This window comes from Centroberyx affinis, unplaced genomic scaffold (assembly GCF_046629955.1).
Source record: "Centroberyx affinis isolate AG114_WGS23_722 - 3 ecotype Tasmania unplaced genomic scaffold, CSIRO-AGI_Caff_v1 ptg004947l_1, whole genome shotgun sequence".
NCBI lineage: Eukaryota > Metazoa > Chordata > Actinopteri > Beryciformes > Berycidae > Centroberyx > Centroberyx affinis.
The window spans coordinates 48,532-72,392 of NW_027282429.1; the positions used below are offsets into that span (position 1 = coordinate 48,532).

Here is a 23,861-nt window from a genome sequence, read left to right on the forward strand (position 1 = left end):
TAGGCAGCTCCCTCTCGCCACCGTTTGCATAAGAAATGTGTGTGTGTGTGTGTGTGTGTGTGTGTGTGTGTGTGCGTGTGTGTGTGTGCGCGCGCGCGCGCGTGTGTGTGTGTGTGTGTGTGCGTGTATGTGTGTGTGTGTGTGTGTGTGTGTGTGTGTTTGGGGGGGGGGGGGTCTGTGTTCTCAGCTGTACATCTGTAGTCATGGCAACCAGATCCTGTTAATGGATGTCATTTTTCCATCCTCTGTTTCCCTCTCTGCCTCTGCTTTATGTGTGTGCATTGCATTTATATGTATTCCATATAAATCTCTGCCTCTTGTGTTATTTTATGAAAATATTTATTTTCTTTTTGTCATAGATTTTATTTTTTGTGCTTCCATACCTGTACCATTTCTAACCTTAAATAGTAGACTTGCAGATTAGGCTGATAGGCTATACTGATAGTGATATCAGACAGATGTTACATTCTCATCAAGAAATGTTAACCTAAAGGATTAGTATAATACTATATCACTTACTAATCTTCATCAAGTCTTTAGTTTATTATGGCTGTATAGTAATCTGTATTTAGTTGTGTAAATTCATTTAGTACAGTCATAGTATTAGCATTTGTTATGAATTGTTGCTCAATTTGCTCAATAGCCACAGGGCCATGACCCCTGACTTCACTTATACACTGTCTTTCTTCCAGTTTTTTGTCTCATCCTATGCTGCTGTTTCTCTCTGCCTGTTCTCTCACTTCCTGCTTCCTGTGTTCCTATGTCCAGGTCATCAGGTAGATCCAGGAGCATGAGCAGGACTTTGAGCTGCGGGAGCAGATGTCTGGGTATAAGCGCATGCGGCGGCAGCACCAGAAGCAGCTGATCGCCCTGGAGAACAGGCTAAAGGCCGAAATGGATGAGCATAGGCTCCGGCTGCAGAAGGAATTAGAGACACATGCTAACAACACTTACATTGAGCTGGAAAGACTGGCCAAACGCCACGCTGCTCAAACAGACAAAGAGGTATAGCCTCAATAGCAGGCCTTCTTCTTTTGCGGTCATAGCACGATATTGATAGTAAATAGATCAAAAAAGAGTGCTAATTGAAATATTTCAATGTCCACTCACAGATGAAGTCAGCTGCAGCTGAGGAGAGGAGGATCCAGCAACAGATTGTTGCTCAGCAAAAGAAGGAGCTGACTACCTTCTTAGACAACCAGAAAAAGGAGTACAGGCATTGCAAAGATAAGATCAAAGAAGTAAATACAATGTTATGAACAAATACATCTATGTCTGCTAAGTTCTATACAATATTCAATATGCATTTTCTCAGACAATTGATGGGATTGTTTTCAGATACTACCCCCATTCATTCTGTTCATTCTGTTATGTTTGTGTTTGCTGTTTGTATGCGGGTGTGTTATAGGAGATGAACGAAGACCCTGCTACACCCAAGGAGGAGAAGCAGGAACGTATGTCCAGGCACAAAGAAACAATGCAACGCTCTCAGGCTGAGGAGGAGGCCCATTTGCTGTCCCAGCAAAGGCTGGTCTACGACAGGAGTTGTAGGGCCCTCAAACGCCGAACATTGGTCAAGAGACATGAGTTTGAACAGGAACAAATGAGAGAGGTAATGTGCTTTTCTCACACACAATTATACAAAATGTAGAGAAACCAGACTAAGCAGACAGCCCTAAAAGAGGTAATCCTATCATTTTAACCGTAACTAGAGATGGGCACCGATATGGAAATTCCAAATCAAATTAGATTTCACAGATATATTGATATATATTGATTTATTTAGAAAAAAAAATATTTATAGGCCAGAGAAATCCCTTTTGGAAATCACTTGCTTCATATGGTTGATTGTAGTTATCATTAAAATGTCTGTGGCACTATTTCAGATGCTATTCTCTCATCTTTCTCATCATACATGAAAGGACAGTGAAGCCATACTATTAAATCTGGCCAAAAGCTGTAAGAGGTGATACATTAAATGTGTTGTTCTGAGCCATCACCTTGCATACTTACTTTACCCCAAACCCATTAAATAAACAATAGGAGCTTAATATGCCTATTTGTTCTATTGGGAAAGGCTCAGAGGAGTTGGCGAGTTAGTTGTTTGAGGTTCCCATTTGTATTGTATTTTACAAAAGTATTATTCAGAGGCTAAACTAGTATATGTAGTATTTGTTTGCATTATCCAAGTTTTAAATTTAAAACAAGTGGTCAGATAATTGTTTACATCCCTAGTCCATCTGTGTGTGTGTGTCCATGTGTGCATGTACCTATGTATGCACTGTATGTGTATGATGTGAGAGAATTCTGAGGCAACACACAGGATCTCAGATGGCCCATCTGCAGGGGAGGGATGGGAGGACAAGTAATGGCTCGTAAGGTGGGAATTATGGTAGACCATATGCTGAATAAGCAGGTCTTGAGTCTGGACTTAAACATTGAGATTCCCTGAGCATGATTCCCTGACATTTACAGGAAGCTGGTTTTAAAGGGAGGAGTCCCGGTAAGAGAAAGCACTGCCCCAAGCTGATTTCTTTTAAATACCAAGTATTCATGAATCCTGTGAGTGGAGGGTTCAAGTGAATTCAAGGGAGTACGTAAATATGTTATATATTGTGGGGCAAGACCATGTAATGCCTTGTAAGTCAGAAATAGGTCTTTGTAATTAATTGTTCTAAAACTGTGTGTTAATGAAGAGAGACTAAGACGAGGATAATGTGATCATGTTCGCTGGTTTGCAAATTTGCAAGTCCTGGCCAAGTTGAGCAAGTTGAATGTTTTTGACTGTGAAGTTAAAAAAGCTAGACAATACCGCATTGCAGGAACCTATTTTAGATAAAATAAAAGCATGGATCAGTTTCTCTGAGTCAGAGGAGAAGGTAATGTTCTCGATCATGGTCTATGAGATAAGTCTATAAGATGAAAATGTTGTTATGGATATTACCTTGATATGAATTTCAGAAGGAAGGGAAAGATCAAAGATAACGTCAAGATTTTTAATTGAATAATTTTACATAACTGTACAACCAGTAAGATTGAGGAAGGGGTCTGATACATGAGTTCACTGGTGCTAAAATTATTATTTCAGTTGTGTCAGCATTTAGGCATAGAACGTTAATTGTCATCCATCTTCTGGTATCTAGAATGCAGGATTTCATGTTTTTAACTGTGTTGTTTCACCAGGTTTTATTACAATTTAAAGTTGTATGTCATCTGCATATGTGTGAAAGAGGACACCAAATTTACGGATAATATAACCAAAGGGAAGCATGTAAAGTGAAAAAAGAAGAGGACCTAAGACTGAACCTTGGGGGACACCAAAATGAACCTTAGAACGGGCAGAAGGATTTTCCATCAACTATGCCAAATTGGAATCTATCAGGGAGGTATGAACGGAACCAGTCAAGAGCTATACTGCACAGGCCAACAAGATTTTCTAAGTGGTCGAGAGGAATTTCATAATGAACTGTATCGAATGCAGCGCTCAGATCAACCAAAACAAGTACTGATTCAAGGCTCTGGTCGTTCATGCTTATTTTAACTGATACCAGTATCGTATCGGTGTCCACCACTAGTAGTAAATCATCCAGTAAGCCTTATAGAACGATGGAAAGCAGAATATGTGTGTGTTTGTCATTGAAATGGCGTTTAATAAAGATCCTGTCCCAGGAGCTGAACAAGAAGAGGACCCAGAAGGAGATGGAACATGCCCTGATGATCCGGCAGGATGAGTCCACCCAGGAGCTGGAGCGCAGGCAGCTGCAGACACTGCAGAGGCTACGTGTGGAACTCATCCGACTGCAGCACCAGACAGAGCTTGAAAACCAGGAGGAGTACAATGGCCGACGGCAGAGAGAACTACACAGGAAACACACCCTGGAGCAGCGGCAGCAGCCCAGAAACCTCAAGGTGCATGGAACTTTCACTTCGACTAGTCATTCAGTGCTGCACATTACCATTGTCCTTAGACCACATTGAATGTAAGTTAGTGAGTCAATATCCAGTAAACCTCTTTATAAGAGGTTTTCAAAGCTTGTTTATAATAGGAACATGGCATGTTAAGTTTAAAATGTGCCTCTAGTGCCACTCTATTGGTACATCTGTCCACTCTACCTTTCTGTTCTACATTCATTTTGATGGAAATATAAAGATTCTAAATTGCCCAATAGAAAAACATGATTATTAAGGAACATTAACAATATTACCTTATGTCACCACCAGAGTTTCTTCATCCAAAATATTCTCAAGCTATCCCATCTCAAACAAACTTCAATCTTCTCTCCTCCCTTCATCTACCTCACTTCATTTAGTGAGAATATGTCTTATTTTGAGCTGCTGGCGAGAGAAGTGAATACTCACTTATGCAAACTGAAATGTTCAAAGGCATTGCAAACTCTTTTTAATACTGATATTCACTGAAATTCATATCCATTGAAAGAGTAGTCTGAGAACCAGGTGAAAATAAAATACATAGTTTGGTTGAGTGATTGTGCCATATATTGTAATACAATTACTTTGGTCTCATTTAAATCAACATAAATCAACAACAATTTGTTTTATTCCATGCAAGGATGACTTTGCTCAAAAATTTAAATATGTTGTCAATGCCCCTAAATTTTGCTGATGATTGCATGATGATGACTAGAGAATCAAACCATGCATTCTAGTTCCACCTGGTCCGTGACTACTCTTGCAATGTGCAAACATGAGATTTCCACTGAATGTCATTATTTAGATAGTTTTCCCATGCCATAGGTCAGCTCAGGTTCATTCTTTTAGTACAATCACTGCCTACATTTTGTTGTTGTTTGTATGGGTCTTTCCAAAGACCTAAACCATGCATTACATTTTCACGTGGTTCTTAGACTACTCTTAGGCTAAAGAACCATCTGAATATAACATGAAAAAACAGGACATTAACATTTATTTCTGTTTTAACCCTCTGAAGATGCTGGAGATGCAGATTAAGAAACAGTTCCAGGATACATGCAAGGTGCAGAACAAGCAGTACAAAGCTCTTAGGAACCATCAGCTGGAGGTCTCTCCCAAAGGCGACCACAAGGCCATTCTGAAGACCCTAAAAGAGGAGCAGACACGCAAGCTGGCTGTGCTGGCTGAGCAGTATGAGCAGAGCATCAACGAGATGATGGCTTCACAAGCGGTACGGGGATCCTGAAGCACCTTGTAATGAATAGCAAAAGTGGGCCTCATTTATCAGTTTGTTTGTATATTGTATATTTGTGTGTAGAATATAGTTGCACTAAAAGCTTGCTCACATCAGTCTAACAGAAACAGTAGCAATATGTGTAAATGCTGTTGTCTTGTTAAATTTCAAATGTGTTTAAATGTGCATTCATGTGCACAACAAATTTATTGATATACATTAACATAACATGCACTTATCTCCATATTGGGAATATATTGTGGGCACTTGAAATTGTTGTGATTAGTGGATAGTTCCCCTTTTGCGGAGACTGCAGATAATTTAAGTTAATGCCATTACATTTCCTATAGGCCTACTGTGCAAATGTTTCAATAAAAACATCACTTTCAATGATGTATTACAAGAACATCTAGTTTCATGAAATTGTTACCACTTCAATAAGTAACTGTAATTAAATAAAAATTAAGACAATAATGGAAAGGAAAACTGCATAGGCCTACTTTTCAAGTTGAGTGCAAGGCCTAAATAGTCTTTAGAATATTCTGAAAGAATTAGCAATGGTTTACAGTTGGAGAGCAATACTGAAAATTGAATTCTCTCCTTTTGTTGGGATTGCAATGCTAAGCATATGAAGAAATTTAGATTATATGCAAGTAATGTTGCCTATCTAGTCAGACATTCACAATTCATTGAGAAATGCATTGAGAAAAAAAAATATCTACATGTAGATGTCATTAATGTTTCCAACCCACAACCATTGCCTGTCAGCACAATCAAAGACAGTGTTACCATTCAAGCTAATTCAAAAGGACTGTTTTTATTCCAGGGTAGCCTGTTCAACCAACTTCAGCTTTATTATATTTACCTCCCTAAACTCCAAACATCACAATTGCAGCTGAGAGGTCATAACCCAGTAGAGGGCAGGGCTCAGCATATGATGTGGGTCACAGCACCAATGCTACAGATGTCATTCATATTACTGTCAAAAAGACTATAGCTTCATCTCAGAGAAGGTTTTTATGGATTCTGGCATCCAGTAATCCCTTGTCTGGGGGCCTTGTAACCAATCAAGTTATTTCAAAGATGATCAAGCCAACGGAGGATTAACTTCCAACTGTCTGCTCATCTCTCCCTGGAGATCAGAGGATTAATTGTGAACCTATCTGAACCATTCAAGTTCCTGGGGACCACCATCACCAGCACCCTCAAATGGGATGAGAACATCTTCTGCTTAATCAAGAAAAACCGAAAGAGTATGTTCTTTCTGCAGTAAATGAGGAAGCTCAACATCTGGTCCAATTTTATAGATCAATAACCAAAACCACACTCACATCCTCTATCAGTGTGGTACAGCTCTGTCTTCTTCATTGGCTGTCAGCAGGCTTTTACCAAGGAGCTGCAAGAAACTGGGATGAATAAAAGGGCAGGAAGGATTTTCACCAACCCTGCCCACTCACAAAACCAACTGTTCTAAAAGCCTTCTTCTGGAAGATGGTACTGGTCCATTAAGATCAAGCCCACCAGTCACCTCAACAGCTTTTTCCCTGTCACCTGCTTCATATCTGGACATCTCACATTCCAATAGAATTTCTACACATTTACTGTTAATATATATTTCCATGCTACTATTTTATAATATTGCAAGACCCACAGTGTCCACACAACCCGGTGTAACTTACGGCTGTAAACAAGGATGGCAGGAGTATGTGTTCTCCAATGTTCATAATTTAACTGATTATATTCAGTATAACTTCACACAGTACAGGACACTCCATACACTTCCCTCTACAGCTGAAACCAATCTGTATGCCATGCTGATTGAATCCAGACAGTAATTAATTTTTCACTGTTGCATGGGTATATGCATAATAGGTATATTCTACTATCTATAGAAGGTCTTGCACTGTATGTGACATCATAATTTCCTTGCACCATATTTCTGTGCCACTGTTACAAAGAAAAATTCCTGTACATTTATTGTACTTGATGATTAAAGTGATTCTGTCCCTACCAGAGGAGTGAGTTGAACCAACTTCTTCAACTTCATTACACTCTATAACAATCTCTCTTACAATCTCTACAAATTTGATAAATGCTACAATGCTTGTGTAAATCTTTTGTAAGGTGATTCAAGAAATGTTTGTATGTTGTTTGATAAATGAGGCCCAACATAGGCTTGTTGTTAATGTGTTGAGTAACTGCCTCTGTCTTGCCTGGTCTCTAGATACGTTTAGATGCAGAGCAGGAAACGGAGTGCCAAGCTCTGAAGCAGCAGCTGAAACAAGAGATGGAGCTCCTGGACGCCTACCAGAGCAAAACCAAGTCACAGATGGAGACCCAACACGAGCGAGAGCAGCAGAAGCTTGAGCAGAAGGTCTCCATACGCAGAGCCCACCTTGAACAGAAGGTAGGTTTAAGATTGATGCCACACTTAAATAATTAAAATAAATGCCATACAGTGTCATATTGTATAAAATGACTTCAAGATAGGTTGGTAGGCAGATACATAGATAGCTAGACAGACAGACAAAAAATGACTTGAAGATAGACAGATATATAGACGGACACATGATGACAAGAACAGACTGGGTAGCACAGTTTGTTGGATTTTATACTGTTTAAAAAAGATGAGCTTTCATTCTGTGACCATGATTTAACATAATAAATGCCAAACAGTACATAATCCTTTTTCGATTATAGATTGAAGAGGAACTGGCCTCACTTCAGAAGGAACGTACTGAAAGGATCAAGCACCTGTTTGAACGGCAGGAGAGAGAAACGGATGGTTTTGATGCAGACAGTGCTAGGCTTGGGTTTGGAAGCTTGGGATCTCTGGACTTCCCCAAAGAGGACAACAGATGAAAGTGGATGTATCTTTAGAGGACAATGTACGGTACACATGTCCGTGCCCTTTCATGTCCACTTGATCATTGTCACATCCATGGTGACAAAGCTGGATAACTCTCTCTCTTGCTTTCTTCTCTCTTAGATATTGCATCTCAGAATCAAGGTGTTATGTGCAATGAGAACTTCTTTTGTGAAACTTGAAGGGGGAAAGTAAAACAAAATATTCTACAACATGTCAATAAAATCAAACCTAGTCAGTGTAACTCAAAACTTAAGTGTTGGAAATAACAAATTTAACCACACAATTCTAACAGACTCTTTCCTCCATGCCATTTCCTCCTTTTGGTATGAATTGAATAAATCAGGAAATTTTAGTAAAAATGGGCACTTTGATATGTTTAAATATAAACCCATCATGTTCATATGATGCTTAATGCGTGTGTTACATTGAGGGACATTGTGGAATGTGAGCTGCGGACTCCCCCGTGGTGTTAAGCTGCTTTGTCAGTTTTTTTTTTTGTTTTTTTTTGTTTTGTTTTGTTTTTTCTCAGAATGTGAATAATAATGTATGGGGTCACTGGATAAAGTCAGAGCTTGTTCGTTTTTTGAGATTTTTTTCTTTTGTCATACTTCCATATTGTGCTTATGCATACAGTATACTGTGGTCCCTCACTTTTTTAGGCAACAGTTCTTACCTTTTCATTATTTGGTATGTAGGATCAATTGGCATTAGTTTGATCAACCTGTTTATCTTATCACAATTCAAGATCCCACTTGGTAAAACTGCTTATTATTGCATGCACTTTAAGGACAAATTCAGGTTGTGAAGTGAAGCATGAATCTGTCGGAGATTTTAGCTGTTTGTAAATAAAAGTGGTCATAGCATTTTTGTTTTAAGCCTATGGATACTGGACATAAGCGCCATATTTGATATGATAATTTCACAAATGCCTTTATTTAAGTTGTGCCTATGAAGCAGATTTTAGTTATTTATGTGTTTTTTATACCTATATTTTATTTAACAAGGCCGGCACCATTTTTTTGTTCCATCTAAATTTGTGAATCATTTAATGTTCACTAATCAAAGTTCTTGTAAAGGAAAATGGTGAGAATTGTGCTGTATAACTTTTGATATGAATATTTGTACATGAGAATATAGCTAGAATATACAGAGACACTGGTCTACTACTGATAACAGAGCTTAATGATAAAGATTTTGCTTCATTTTTCTTTTGTTATAATATAGAGATATGGTCATACAATAGCTCAATATATTGCTAAGTCAAACCACTAGACTATCAGATTGTATACATGCTGTTAAATGGAATCACAGACTTCCTATTAGTACACTGATCTTTTTAAGATCTGTGGTTATACAAAGTTAACCTAACAAGTGGTTGGTCTGGGTTGCATTCGAGTAATGTCTAATGATCAGATTTACATATTATTTGCAGTGTTCATTATTGTCATTGAACAGGTTGCACAATGTTTCCATTATACTGAATGGAAAGATAATTGTTTGGTGCTTAATTTCTAATACCACCTTTAGCCTTGTAGTTTTTTGTCTTGGAAAGAAGACTGGATTTTACAAAATGTAAAAGTGAAGCATTTTGAAACCCCTCTTGAGTCAAGTCAATACTATTACGTTTTTCAAACACTCGTGACATATTTAGAGTACCCCATGCAATGAATCCCTCTAAAAATGAAGTATATGTATAAAAAAAATAAATACTATTTTATCACGGGTCAGTTTGAAACATTGTGGTGGTCTTGAATGCAACCCTGTTACATTTGACAGGTGCCTCTTTACCTGCTCTTTTTTTATTTCAGAGCTAGAACTTGTATCACTGTTCAGTCATGCTCCTCATAGGGGTGAGAGATAGAGGACATAATGTCCCTTGAACAGAGAAGTTATTGAGACTGGAGCGATATTATAAAATTTTATTATATTTTCTGATGACGATAGAAACCAAACCCTTTCATTGTCCACTTATGTCACCATATACATCTGGGGTAGGGAGAAACCTAAATTCTGAAATTATTTTGAGTTTTGACCGGAGCATGTACTGAAGTTGAATGGCTCCTCTAGATTTTTCAACCTTTCACCTCTTCACAAACCTTTTGAAATTTGGTGATAAATTTTCTCATATGTAGTAAGGCCTTTCGTCTTGTCAGATATAACTGAAGCTTTGTGGACAAATGGTTCCATGACAGTGCTATTGGGGTGCTTCAGTGTGTTGAAAAGGGTTTGCTTGAGTTGGTTCATAACTGTTATGGACCTAACAATTTGTGTGATTTTAAGTTAATAGAAGGATGTATTTAGCTAGAATAAAGGGGACTTTCCTAAACAACCTTATTCACCATTTCCTGTGCAGTTCAAAGACAAAATAAAAGAGATTCTGTTGAAAAAAGGTGTCTTGATCAACATCCTGCATCCTATGACAATGCATTTCTCATTGTTTGTGGTTGAATTTTAGTCTCTTGTTATATGGGTCAGGACTGCTCACTTTTGGTTTTCCTTGGTACAGGAAAATGGTATGACCTCCATTGCCTACATTGTGTCAAATACATGTTATTAATTATATGTTAGGCTGCATGCATACATGCAGGTCAAAGATAACTTGTGAAAACCCCAACCTTGAAAGGAAACAGTTTTCAGTAAATCTCCCCACTGCATGGTAGTTTTGAGGGAAGTTACACTACTGTGCTTCCTGTGTTTCCTCAATTACTTTAGGTCTCCACAAGACTGTAAACTGCTTGATCTGGGTGTTGATTAGGGGCTTTTTTATGTCTGCACTGTATATACTGGCAGGAATTCAACTCTAAGTTCCTTGAATTGTTGACAGTCTGCGGCACCATCTGCAGCAGTTGCCTACCTACCTCACCACAACCCCTCTATTATCCCCTGGGGCAACTGGAAAGCCCCGGGGGTTGGCAGAGGGGTGGTTAACCTTTACCTGAGATAGTGCTGACAGGGTTGTGGTACGTTGAGTTCCCCCTGACTTTTCTCAAGTAGTCAGTGGTTTCACGGCAACTCTGTATCTGGTGTGAATGTTTGAAACCAAAACACAATTACCATAAAAAATGGAAACATGGACAGTGTGATTAGTGAGCTGTTTCACCTCCACAATGCAAAGCTGATCTGTTGCTCCCATACATAGTAAAACAACAGAGGCAACAGACAACTTTCATTTACTCTGACCTTTCATTAACCCATATGATACATAGTATTGCTAGCTAAACACAGCACAGTGTGTCTAAGCAGAAGTGACCATCCATTCTCAAGTGATGATGATGATGATGATGATGATGATGATAGCGGGGGATGGTGGTAGTTCTATAACATACCCATCTGACACAAGTCAGCCCTCATGCCAATGGTACAGTCACATACTGTATGGCATGATGAGATGGGACATATTGTGACAAGGACTAATATGCCTCCTTTGTCAGTTGTTGAGTAAACCAAAAGTGAGTAAGCCCAGTTTACATCAATACAGGATTCTCAAATACATAGTCTAGACTGGCTCCTCTTTGCATATCTCCATAAATAATATTGTGTATATAGTGTTTCATGATGAAATCATCAGTCTTCGGGTAACATGAGCACAGCTTCTCAGTAGGCTAAGAGTAGTAGTCTAAAGTTGTGGTGTGATGACGTTGTCATATTGCCTACATTGGCTAAGCAGACCCACCCTTTACGCATTGGTAAAAGTCTCTGATTGAGAAATGCCTTTCCTGTGACCTTGCCAGCTTCCTGTAGCCCACATGAAAGTGTTTCTTCATGAGTCCAAAAAGACGCATGGTATAATAAGCAATTGTAACAGTTGCAATGTGAATTTTTTTGATTCTTCAGGAATGTTAATCAAAATCATGGGGTACATCAAAGATCTAGAGGGTGGCTATAAGAATCTTACCTTTCTCATTATGAAAAATGAGCTCTCAAAGACTTTATACACTTTATAAATGCTTGCTGGTTAGAAATTACATATATGCGGCATGTTTTGATTGATTTAAGTTACCTTCATTTACTCAAAAGTCATCTTTGTACGTGTTGATCATGTTTGGGTGAACATTGTAGTTTCACCATTAGTGCATCTGGGCACCTACGGGCAAGGTTTTTGTAGGTGAGTTGTAACAATCATATTCATTTTTGATCATTGTATTCTCAAAGAACATATGCCTCTAGTTTCAATTTAAAGAACTTATAGATTCCTTGGAGTAGCTTTGCTTTTACAAATATCATCACTGTGCAGGTTTGTGCACTGTATAGAACTCACTTTTACTTTCCTGGCATCCACTAACTTCTCAGCTGCTCACTCATGCTCTCTAGAGGGCGATACAACAGCATTTCAGTGAATTGTGTCAGAGGGAAGGATGGCGTTAGTCAATAATCATCCTCATGCATTTCTGACTGGTTTGCTAAATTCACCAGGGTTATTTTCCTCAAGCAATTTACATGTACCAGATAAGTATATTTTTCCTTGCACAAATACAAAGTAAGTAATAAATGCTAATGAAAATATTTTGTGTTACATGTTCATACTTATGCTATTAATTAGACTTGTTTCTCTGTGAACAGGGATGTAGGGGCATGCTTGTTGAATAAAAGAAGAGATGGGAAGAAAAAAAACATCTGAAAAAAGGAGGAAATTCTGGGAAATTTGGTTGCCTCACAAAGTGCGCGTCATTTCCTCCTATGACAAATGTGTGGTTTCAGTCTTTTAAAAAAAAGTTTTTAAGGAGTGTGATTATGACAAGTCTGTGCAATTGGCCTGTGATACTGTGTGGGGAATGAATGGTCATGTAAAGAATATGTATTTTCAACAGTCAATGGAATCAGCTACAAGTAAGTCTTTTTACTTCTACATTATCATTATATGTATTTTTCTAAAATATATGATAGCTTATAGTTAGCTTAAAGCATTACACCACTTTTTTGTCATTTTGTGTATTTTCAATGCCTCATATACAGCTGTTGTGAAACTGATCTGAGTGTCAGATTGTATTCAACAATTTCAGAGTGCTGCACATTTCCTGAACACACTCTAGTTTAGCAACAAAGAGAAACAAGTCCATGGCACTGTTCTCTCATAAAAAGTTAATAAGCCTTTATTTTAGTGCCTATAATGCATGGCATTATAGCTTAAAAGTTGCATGGATGTGTTGTGGCACACATACTCTGGTTTTGTTCCACTACCATTGCAGTAAAATAAGTTTTCAAACTGTATTGAGAATGAAGCCAATATCATGAAAAAAACAACAACATACAACATAGATTTACAATGTCTAGTGGTATCTGTGTACCTGTACATACTGTAACTTTATGACTATATAGAGTGCCTGGACTGACAATGTATAGCATAGAATTATTAAATACCTGATGTCCACTTCTCTTCTTCTGCTTTGTACAATGCAATATTGCCTGAATGTTTGCCAATTGAAACTATTTTTACCCTAGATTGTAAGACACAAAATGAAGTTCCCTTCATTGATGTGATGTGTGAGAACATTAACTGACCAGTCCCTTTCTCCTCAGCATTACTCTCGCTTCTGCTGGTTATGGCTGTTGATTCAACAAGAACTGTCACACTATGCAGAAACCAACAGTGTGGGAATTCTCTACAACAGACTTTGAAGCTAACCAGACTCATACATAAGGAATCTGTTGATCTAATCAGAATATATGTGAGTACAGACAAAGAATTGCAGTATTTCATTTTGCTGTGTTAAATCCTCATGCAATGTGGTTGTTCAGTATTTCAAAATCTTTAAGTATGTTACCATTTGTATGAACGCTGACTGTTAATGTCACTCTAAGAAATGTGCAGCTTAATTAGAATCTGACTTTATTTTATCCTTTTTTTTTGCAGAAGGCCACACAAGGAGACATGTCGGAGCTTTTCTGCAAGACATCAATTAACAACGTCCCTGACCCCAACATCTCCGGTCTAGACCCATCAGAGAGGATAGCGAGCATTTACACACATGTTCAAGCTTTCTTCCCACATCTTAAAAGGGTATATGAGCAGCAGACAGACTTACAATTGCCCACAACCATGCTGCTGACTGAGCTGACCCGTGTCAGCAATCGCAGCAGCAGCCTGGCCGCTCTAGTAAACTGCATTTATCAGAGCCTCTTCCCAAACCTGCCTGTACCAGAACCAGCAAGGGAGCCAACATCACTACCTCCATCTCAGAACACCTTCCAACAGAAGGTCTATGGCTGTGTGGTCCTGAAGAGGTTCAAGGAGTTCCTGTCAAATGTTGCCCGAGAATTAAGGACTCTGAAGACTCAAGTGTGCAAAAAGAGGACACAAGTGAATGTATTCAGATGAGGATGACCAAAGGCTGGTCTTATAAATTTCCATCAACACTTATGCTCACTGGGTTGCTAAATAAAGACTTAAAAGGATAAGTGAGTATCAAGGTGGCTGGCACATCAATGATTGTCTTTAGTGGAGTCTCTATTTATCATATTTAATATTTATTTTGTTGTCTGTTTCTGATAGAGGAATGTCTTGAATAGTGAAAGATTGTACAGATATTTCTGTCCAAGTTATGTGTCTAATATGTCTAATATGTTATGTAAAGTCCAATACACTGTTGATGAAAGCTTACTTGCTGTATAAAGAATCATTAAAAACATATACTTATTAACTGTAACTCTATATTTTCTTTTATTTCTTTGTGTGGTCGTATCAGTAATGTACACATTCAGCAGCATGTCAGTGTCCTGCAGTGACAGTGTACAGTGACAGTGTTTCCAAAAAAGTCAATTCCCATGCACTGGACATGTTATGTTGCATTTATATTTGTTTGGCTTAATCCCAGCACCACACATATGTATTTTTCCACACATTTGGTGATGTTTTCTAAAAATACATAGCTAACAAGATTTTGGAGCCAACATAGTTTTAGCTTGAAGCATCATGAGCTGTGTACTGCACAGAATTGGTCCCAACATGGGAGGTTAAAAGTAAATCAGGAAGCTGTTGAGACGCTGACTATGTGATATCAGCTCACAGTGACGCATGTCTTGAGGACTGGGCTGCATCAGATAGGAAAGATTTCGTGAAACAGGCGGGCTGTCTGGCCAGTCACAAGGTGTGGGTGTGTGTGGGTCAGATAACTGTATGTGTAAACTGTGTATGGTGCTTATACATGCATGTGTGTGCAAGGGGATGCAAGTGTGTGTAGGGGTGGGGTGGGAAAGACTGAAGGCAAATTGAGATTGAGGATAAACCTTCCATTTTTTTCAACAGAGAGATAACAGACATTGACTACCAGCATCATTTTTCCTATATTCAAAGTGTTTCCACTGAAATGAAGTAATGCAAACATATCTTCTTTAACTTTTCTGAGGTCACAAGCTTTCAGAAAACTGGAAGTTGATGAGGGATTCACTCTGGGTCATGAATCAAGTTCCCTGTTATAACTCAGCACTTGAGTTTTATTTAGAGCAGAAACACAGAGGGTATTTCAGGGCAACAGTGATTCTCCAGTCTACATTATTCATTCATTTTCACTACCCACTGAATGCTTTTCAGGATCATGGGGTGTTGGAGCCTATCCCAGTATACATTGGGCAAAAGGCAGGGAGACATCCTGGACAGGCCGCCAGACAGACAAACACAGATAGACAAACAACCATTCACACTCACATTCATAGTTATGTGCAATTTAGAGTCTCCAATCCACCTGACTGCATGTCTTTGGGGTAGGGAACCGCCACACCCAGAAGAAAACTGCACACTAGTCTGCTGCTCTAGTCTACTCACCCGACAATGTAAAATAACATTGCAGACCCACTGTTATCCATCTTAACGGTTATAACGGTTCTTAACGGTAAGTATCTTTTAGGCATGAAAAACACTTTTTAAACAGGAATTGTAATACCGTGGTGTATTATACATGATGGACACTGCATCCTGGCGCATTTGCAACAACATTTCTCTGATCAAGCAAAGAAAGATGGCCTGTGTTTCTAACTGAATAACAAAAGACATCATACACACAACATGATGTATGGCAATGAACAAAAGTATTTGCAGTGATGGAATACTCATGGAGACATAAAGTGAATGTGTTTGAGAATCAACAAGCAACAAGATAAGCCCGCTAGGACAATCCAGTGCTGTAATATTGATTTGTAAATAGGCTGCAACAGGAATTTGGTTTAATATAAAGAGGAAATGCTGCTATTGGAAAAAAAAGGCTTAACAGTATAGACCTATATTAGAACTTCCATAGACATATGGTAGAGATTAACGACTGAATTCACAGCATATTTCAAAATACCGTAATCAAAACAATTGACAACACTGTGCTGAGAAACAAACATTCAACAAAGTTCACCAAAATCAGGTAAGCCCCTGATAGTTCAATAGAAAAGTCTGACATGTTGATTTGATTGATTTATGTGGTTTCAGTGTGATGAGAACCCATTAAAAATGTATGAAACTGAAAAGATCCTGGATCAAGGGGAACAGAGAGAGCAGGCTCTATGGTTGTAGACTTATAAATAATACTATTATATACTCTGCAAAAACAAAAACAGAAAAAAACATGTCATGTCAAAACTTGTCATTTTTGATCATATGCGACAATGTTCATAACAATTATAACTCTGAGCCACAATTACATTTGTATATTTTATTGCAAATGTGTACAGCTATACAAAATATACTGTATGCCTAAATGCCTATAAGGTGTACAATGTAATCATAGATTGTATAGGGGGTGACAAATATAATCATTCAAACTGACGTGCACCTGCAAAGAGATAATCAAAACATACCATGTCGAAAAGCATTGCATAGTACAATTCTCAATCTGTTACATAAAAACATCAAATGAATTAATCAAGTGTAAGTTCTATGTTATTTTACATGCTTTACATGTTTTGGTCTCTGGAGGGCAGTATACACCAATGACTGAGTACATTCCCTATAGACTTGTAGTGAAGTATAAAGTGTAAGTACTAATGCATCAGCAACAGAAGGGCAGCTGAGTGTCTTTGGCATGTTTCGTGTTGCTGCAGAGTATGAAGTGTTAGTATACAAAACATTACTTTTTCTATTTTCAGCAGGAAACACATAGTGTAAAGGGCCAAGTTCAAAAGCTATGTCTGTACAGTAACACCAAAAGCTGGGGACAGAATAGTCTTTTTAAAATTTCTTGCTATACCACTGGAAAGAAGCACAGTAGGCTATGAAGGCAATGCAGGCCAGCACAGCTAATTTGAATGCCACAGTGGCACTTTAGCATTCCTCACATTGGTGAAAGGTATTTGTAGGAAGACTTTAAAAGCTTCAATCCTCCAAACAAACTATGTATTTATTATTCGCTCATACTACTTTTCACTCTGCTGCAAAGCGCTCTGTAACTGTGTTGCTACACTTGAAAAGTACTATATAACTAAAGATCACTATTGTTGCTGCGGTTGATATTAAACGTGTATATCTAAGTCAAAGCAAGAGATTGGAGTCATGGGACACAAGCATTTAACTTTTAAGATTTAAACTTCTAATATTTAGATCTAAGTTGAAACTATAAACAGCCTATGGTTTGAAGTGTAGGGGGCTATGAAAGCTAAAACTTCTGACCTTCTGAAGAAACACTGTCCCTCAAGATTATGTGATATGCTGGGATATATCCGTTTGCGTTCAACAAAGGGGATAGGGGAAGGTAAAATATTTTCTGTCTCTTACTTACAAATCTACATAAATGCATTTAGCAGTGAGTAAATAATCAGGGTTGCCACATTCTCCAATACACCTTACACACACCCCCCCCCCCCCCCCCCCCCCCAAATGCTAAGCTTAAAACACTGGCAGCCAGTATTTAAACATAAATGCTTTGTATACCTATCTTTAAAGGGATAGGATTTCACAAAATAACAAATGACTTAAGTTATTAAGAGATGTTCCCAAACATAATGTATTCCATGGAGATGATATGCCACTGACCAAACAATTAAAAAGCTTATTCCTACAAGTCATTTGCACTCAGAGCAGCCCAACTTTTTGTCCCTTCTTCCTATAAATGCCCTATGAAGGGTAGAATGATATTTCTTAGGAAGCTTGGTGTGTTCTGCTGCGTGCTTGTTTCCAAAGATCATGTTTACAAAGTGTTAGTTTGGCTCTACCACCAATTAGCATGCTAGTGATTTAAAACAGGCACAATACTTGTAAGTTATAGCAAAAATTTAGATAAAATGTATTTGTATTATGTCATGTATTATATTTTATTACTGTATCTATGTTTAATAGTATATTGCCCTCTCTCCTCAAATATGGTGAAATCAGATGCTGCCTTTGAGCATTTGGCCAGCACCAACACCACTGTTATGTTCCTGCTCCCATTTTCTTTTTATCCGAACTACACATCATGAACTTAACTTAGATTTCTGTTTCATGGGGTCTTTAATTGTGCAAATGTAGTGTGCAAGAGCATGCAACCCTTTAAATATGTTGTAAAGTGTCATAGTTGTTAAACTGGATGAATGACAGGCATTTCAAATGACTGTCTTCAATATATCAATACAAAACTTGTTTTTAAGACATAAATATATCCCTGATTATTTATGGTTATTGTTTAATGTCATTAACATTCTTAAAGGATCATTGGGCATCCATGTTTGCATGCACAGAGCCTGTATGTTAGTCAGGACCTGGATACTTGATTATTGCTTTATCCAACTACTGACAGATTGATTGTTAGTGAACAGATTATTTCATACTATTGCTTATAATATCACATAAAGAGGTGATCATGCTAAATTCACAATATAGATACAAACCTTTGTATTTGCATAGTTATCCAAACATGAATCAAGGCATATATTCAATGCAAGCAAGAAAACTTGGTACAAGAGGCAACTAGAAACCAAATGCTACAAAAAATAAGTAGCAAAACCATAAATATGCTCCCTCAAGGTCCACTCAGAATCACTGCATAGATAAATAAATGTGTAGGCCTCACTTGCACAGGGTTGGCGTGTCCATATTCAAAAAGCGAATGTTCATTCTTGATTCAATATCAAAGCCCTTCAGTAACTGCAAAGGAAGTGTGTATTTCATTATTGATTAAGTAATATTGGTAATGATATGGTAATCTTTAAAAGTGGCAATGTTCATTTATTATTTGAAGGTTTCCACATCCTAAAAAATGTGGGTCATCATAAAGTAATTAGAATTTCCACCAAATCATTCAATACCATCCATATTAAGCATATTCACGCATTTAAATACACTTTCAAAGTACAATAATTTGCTAAGAAAAAAGTTGAAGCATACTATATCACATATATTTTGTGTACCAACCTTGAGGAAATGCTCAAACGTGATTCCCTCATAAAATTCATCAGGTTCCTGGGTTTGAAAAAGCAAATTACTGACATTGCCTGGACAAACAAACAGAGAATCAAACTAAATATTATCTTGAGATAACACCATACCATGTGACCCATTGAAATACTGGCCACCTCCAGCATGGCAGCATCAGCAATGCCTTTGGCCGTTTCCTTTCCCAGTGCCCCACTGCGAGATAATAATTCCTCCACCACCTAGCCAGATGTGAACAGTAATGAAAAGAAAATTAACATTAATGACACAGCAATGACGGCAATGAATGATCAGACTCAAACCCCTGGGCCAAAAACCTGGTGAAATTAAACACCCTCTCCCCTCCCTCATCAACTACCACTGAGGTATGTTTGAACAAGGCACTTAACCTCCAAGTGCCGGATGAAGCTGCCCAATAGCCAACAGTAGAAGACTGTGGGGCTATTTATAAAACACAATGGTTACTGCAATCCACCATGCAAAATCTGCAGCCCGTTAATTAGGATAAGGGTTGATTTGTTAATATACCATGGTGACGATTACTGTGACATAGTCTAAGAGTTGTTGCAGGGGACTGACAATGAAATGATTCTGAAAATTAAATGTTGCATATTAATCAACTGATTGCTCACGCATGTGTGCAGGTTCAGTGGACTACCTGTCACTACATGTTGGAATATCAAAGCAAGCCAAGGTTACCAGTTGCAGTATTTTAAGAGAAGAGGCCATGGAAAATTAAGTCATATTAACGTTTGTTTTGGAAAAAGTAGTAATATTCCATCTGAGGAGCAACTGGTATTTTTTTGCATGTTTGTGTGCTTTTATTAATCTCTCTTGCAATGCTGATGAATATGATCAATGGAGTGGTGGTGCTGATTAAAACCCACAGAAAGAGTAAAACAGACTTGGTAAACTTTCTATCATGGCATGCATGTGTATAACACTTCATCCCCTGGCAACGATTTCCCTCAGACTATTGCTGTGTTATATGAAGACTAAAGCTTTGAAACTGTAATGTAAAGTGGAGTATTTTTGTCTGTAGATGTTGTCCTGAGCAGAGGCTTACGTGTCTGTATTCCTCAAGGGTTATTGTTCCATCATTGTCTGTGTCATGCATGTTGAATAAAACTGTAGAGAAAAATGAGAAACTATTACACAAATACATTTTCCATCAGTGGCTGTACGAGACTACTGATACCAGTGTTACAGAGTGGTGGTATCACTACAGATTTCCAGAGATTTTATATAACCAAAGGAGGGATTTTTATGTGTTGTGAGTCAGCCATAGATAATGTCAAGCATGTGATAATTTGTCTTAAGACACACATCTCAGTTTCTCCCTCCTGATGCTCTCACGCTGCTCCTCGGTCATGTGCAGTGATGGGGGCCTGAAATGGGACATGACCACCAGGAACTCCTCAAAGCCGATCTCCTGAACTGTGCCCTCACCATTCCGTCGAAAGTTTCTTTAAAATATAGAAAGAGAAAATTAAACTCTGATCTACAAACTCTTACCAATTGTGCAGTTCTACCTATAATATGTATCCAATTCCTTCAATTGTATCCCACACCATACTAAATTATGGAATAGCTGCTTGTGACCAAGCCAAGCAATACTACCCAGGGACTATACAGAGTATTCAATTTCTTGTTTTATTTTGCAGATTTTCTTGTGCTACAAAGATAGTGCAAGAGTAAATAAGTTACATTATTAACCTTTCAGTCAGGTAACTTTCAAAATGAGAATTAAGTATCATTATAGTACCTTCTGTCGAAGAAGGCCTCTACAATCTGGGAACGGATGGGATTGCATGCCAGATCTGGAATTGTGTTGAAATCATCTCTCCTTGAGGAATAAAGTAAAGGATTTTAAAATAAAGGATTTTAAGGAGTGGCACTGCTTCTCTTGGGTGTCAAGTATTGTTGGGAAGATACAAATGTTCAAACACAAAACCTGTTAAGCAGGTTTCAATTTCTAAAGAACGTTAATCATTCATGTACACCCAACACCCAGATTACATCCACTTGTTAAATGAAAAGAATACACATGAAAATGGAAATAGAAAACTAATGTTGAGACAGAAAAGTATTTACTACAGCATATTTCCAGGCATTTATACATCAAGGTGTATTGATAACTCAATACTTAGAAATCAGCTTACTGCAGAGTTTCTTCATTGTGGCTCAACTGCTTGAATCGTTTGTGTAGGACTCCAATCTGTTCAAGTGAAACTAAGAATGGAGAACAGGAACTATCTTAAGACAAACGTGGTGGTTTACAGGACCACATTAACATCCTCTGTTTAATTAAGCCTGTGCAGGCCAAGGCTAAGTCACAAGTGAATTCATGCATGCATACGCAGCCTCTGAAATGTATCCAAAAACAGGAAGCAGAGCAACTACAACAACATAGACATATGCTGAGTAAAAAAAAACACTGCAAACCCATGGAGTATTAAGTATTTTGCCATTTTCAATGTTAATACGTGGGATGTTTGTTGACAATCTGATGACAACAGATGTGTATGCTAAAAGCAATGATGAAGTGGCACTGGAAACTTTCACACCATAGACAGATTTGGATATTCATATTTTATGTAAAACCCCTTGCTTACTACCCTGCCCTCTCTCTTGTCACTGCAACTATACATCACACATTTTCATAAGAGGCTATTGGTAAAATGAAAATAGCTATTTTGGCAAAGTAATGTCAGAGGCACATGGAGGTATAGAACTAGAAGAAAATATAAACAGCTATACTGGGCTAATCTCTTATTCCCTCTCAGTATGTGTTTTCTCAAAGCTCTACACAATGTCTCATCTATTATTAATTGTGACTTACTCTGTAAAGTTATATAAGCCATTGAGTAAAGTTGATATCCTTCATGCAACTTGCAGTGTAAATTATTCATTGCTACTGCACCAAAAGGCAGTTTTACCTTAGATTTAAGAAGAGCTGGACATTTATTATTGTAATGTATCATGACTTTAGGCCTATAATGTATTCGTCGCAGTGTGTGACATTTTATATAGATTTGTTTTTGATATGTCAAATAAATCAAATCAAAATAATGATCATCACTGTTTAGGTTTACTGCTAAACATATTAGACATTATCTTGGAATGGTCGGTTTTCCCCCTAGACTGAATTAGACCTAGATAGCGGACAGTGCAGTAGCACTGACGCTCACTTTTCCAAATCTTACAGTGTCTGTCTGGTGTGATCTGAAAAACATATCAGACGCTTAAAGCCACAGTGTGATTTCCGCATAAGGACATTCAATACATGCCACTGCAGTGTCCCTGCAAATAAGCATAGTAATGATGCATGACTACTCACACCCCGTCTTTTCCGCCAGATCAAGGTATTCTGGTTCACCAGGTATGGATTGTAATGCGCCCATACTACCAAAAACTGTCCCTGCGACCAATCCACACGAGACCCGAGACCGATTGGTATTAATGTAAACTACTGGAACTGAATCGACGTTGGTTCAGAGGATCATGTTTCGGTATCATTCATCTCCACTCTAATGTTTCTTTAAAACAGATCTAAGCTCACACCTCCTTGCGTTTAGCTCCCCCCCGCCCCCCAGCCTCAAGGCAAGTCCGGACACTCATCCTCTGACTAGCGCGCACTTCCGCAACTACGGTTCTGACGACGCCACGGTGTTTGGAACAACAGGCTGCAGTTTGTATTATTCATGCAGACTTGTTTACTTATTCATTGATAGCGACCATTGACTGTGAAATGTGTTTTTTTTATTTCACGGGGCAGGAAAGAAGTAAATAATTAAAGCTATGAAATAGCAATTTGCAGCCTATATTTGAGAATGGATAGAGAGATGGTAGGACTTGTCCAATCTTCCCTATTGGAAAGTAACACATTATAGGCTGCTGTAGCAGAAGTATGGGACTGACCTGAAGATGAGAGAGATTATATCAATCAGCAATGTTCAAATTAAAGCATTTGTAGTGTGTGCAGACAGGTTTGCCTCAGCAGAACCCCTCTTGGGGCATGATGAAATGACCTCAATTTACTGCTAAAATGCACAATGACAGTTAAAGATCACAAATCTGTAATGAAACACAGTAAATCAAATTTACATGTAGCCCCAGCTTTGGGAGGATGTAACCTTGGTAACCACCAAACTCCCCAGTGAACAAAATCCTGCATAATTTCACAATCAACACCTGGTACACGTAGGCCCCCAGATGTTTCCCAGTTTATTGACATTAACAGCACCCAGAGTAAAATGCCCAGAAGGTATCCATAAGCAACAGAGCAATGGCTTTGTTTCTTTCAGTTAATATAGTCCTGTTGCCTAGTTTGCACTAGGCAACAGGACAAAGACGGTTGTCACGCACAAAGAAAAGGGATCACACACTACCCAATTGTGTCATTCAAAAATGTTTTCCCATTCATCCATAAAAGTACACTGTAAATACAGTGTATCACTTAACCCAAAAGCATCTTAGGCAATAATTATTAAGGACTTGTG

General features: G+C 38.2%; 3 protein-coding genes across 3 annotated transcripts; 2 read left to right on the forward strand and 1 right to left on the reverse strand.

The window, feature by feature from the left end:
- Positions 1 to 819: 819 nt before the first annotated feature.
- Positions 820 to 8,026, forward strand: taok3b (TAO kinase 3b). The gene is made up of 7 exons (XM_071545537.1): positions 820 to 1,005; positions 1,113 to 1,241; positions 1,409 to 1,612; positions 3,670 to 3,909; positions 4,949 to 5,161; positions 7,389 to 7,571; positions 7,865 to 8,026. The coding sequence occupies exons 1-7, from the start codon at positions 820 to 822 to the stop codon at positions 8,024 to 8,026; spliced, it is 1,317 nt and encodes a 438-aa protein (XP_071401638.1).
- Positions 8,027 to 12,793: 4,767 nt separating this feature from the next.
- On the forward strand, positions 12,794 to 14,614 carry m17 (IL-6 subfamily cytokine M17). Its single transcript, XM_071545538.1, has 3 exons — positions 12,794 to 12,860; positions 13,551 to 13,699; positions 13,885 to 14,614. The coding sequence occupies exons 1-3, from the start codon at positions 12,806 to 12,808 to the stop codon at positions 14,347 to 14,349; spliced, it is 669 nt and encodes a 222-aa protein (XP_071401639.1). The 5' UTR covers positions 12,794 to 12,805; the 3' UTR covers positions 14,350 to 14,614.
- A 3,220-nt stretch (positions 14,615 to 17,834) lies between these two features.
- On the reverse strand, positions 17,835 to 22,924 carry tescb (tescalcin b). The gene is made up of 8 exons (XM_071545536.1): positions 22,700 to 22,924; positions 21,522 to 21,591; positions 21,125 to 21,205; positions 20,686 to 20,825; positions 20,426 to 20,487; positions 19,473 to 19,580; positions 19,339 to 19,386; positions 17,835 to 19,071 (listed from the first exon to the last, which is right to left on the reverse strand). The coding sequence occupies exons 1-8, from the start codon at positions 22,761 to 22,763 to the stop codon at positions 18,994 to 18,996; spliced, it is 651 nt and encodes a 216-aa protein (XP_071401637.1). The 5' UTR covers positions 22,764 to 22,924; the 3' UTR covers positions 17,835 to 18,993.
- Between the last annotated feature and the right edge of the window lie 937 nt (positions 22,925 to 23,861).

Bases quoted from the DNA above. Each gene is read 5' to 3' on its own strand.
- m17 (XM_071545538.1), top strand. From the start codon at position 12,806: ATGAATGGTCATGTAAAGAATATGTATTTTCAACAGTCAATGGAATCA. The intron at 12,861-13,550 runs GTAAGTCTTTTT...CTTTCTCCTCAG, and splicing joins GTCAATGGAATCAGCTACAA to CATTACTCTCGCTTCTGCTG. The intron at 13,700-13,884 runs GTGAGTACAGAC...TTTTTTTTGCAG, and splicing joins TTGATCTAATCAGAATATAT to AAGGCCACACAAGGAGACAT.
- tescb (XM_071545536.1), bottom strand. From the start codon at position 22,763: ATGGGCGCATTACAATCCATACCTGGTGAACCAGAATACCTTGATCTG. The intron at 20,488-20,685 runs GTGTGTCTTAAG...TTTTCTCTACAG, and splicing joins CAGGAGGGAGAAACTGAGAT to TTTTATTCAACATGCATGAC. The intron at 19,387-19,472 runs GTATGGTGTTAT...TTTCAAACCCAG, and splicing joins GTATTTCAATGGGTCACATG to GAACCTGATGAATTTTATGA.
- taok3b (XM_071545537.1), top strand. From the start codon at position 820: ATGTCTGGGTATAAGCGCATGCGGCGGCAGCACCAGAAGCAGCTGATC. The intron at 1,242-1,408 runs GTAAATACAATG...GGTGTGTTATAG, and splicing joins GCAAAGATAAGATCAAAGAA to GAGATGAACGAAGACCCTGC. The intron at 1,613-3,669 runs GTAATGTGCTTT...ATCCTGTCCCAG, and splicing joins AACAGGAACAAATGAGAGAG to GAGCTGAACAAGAAGAGGAC.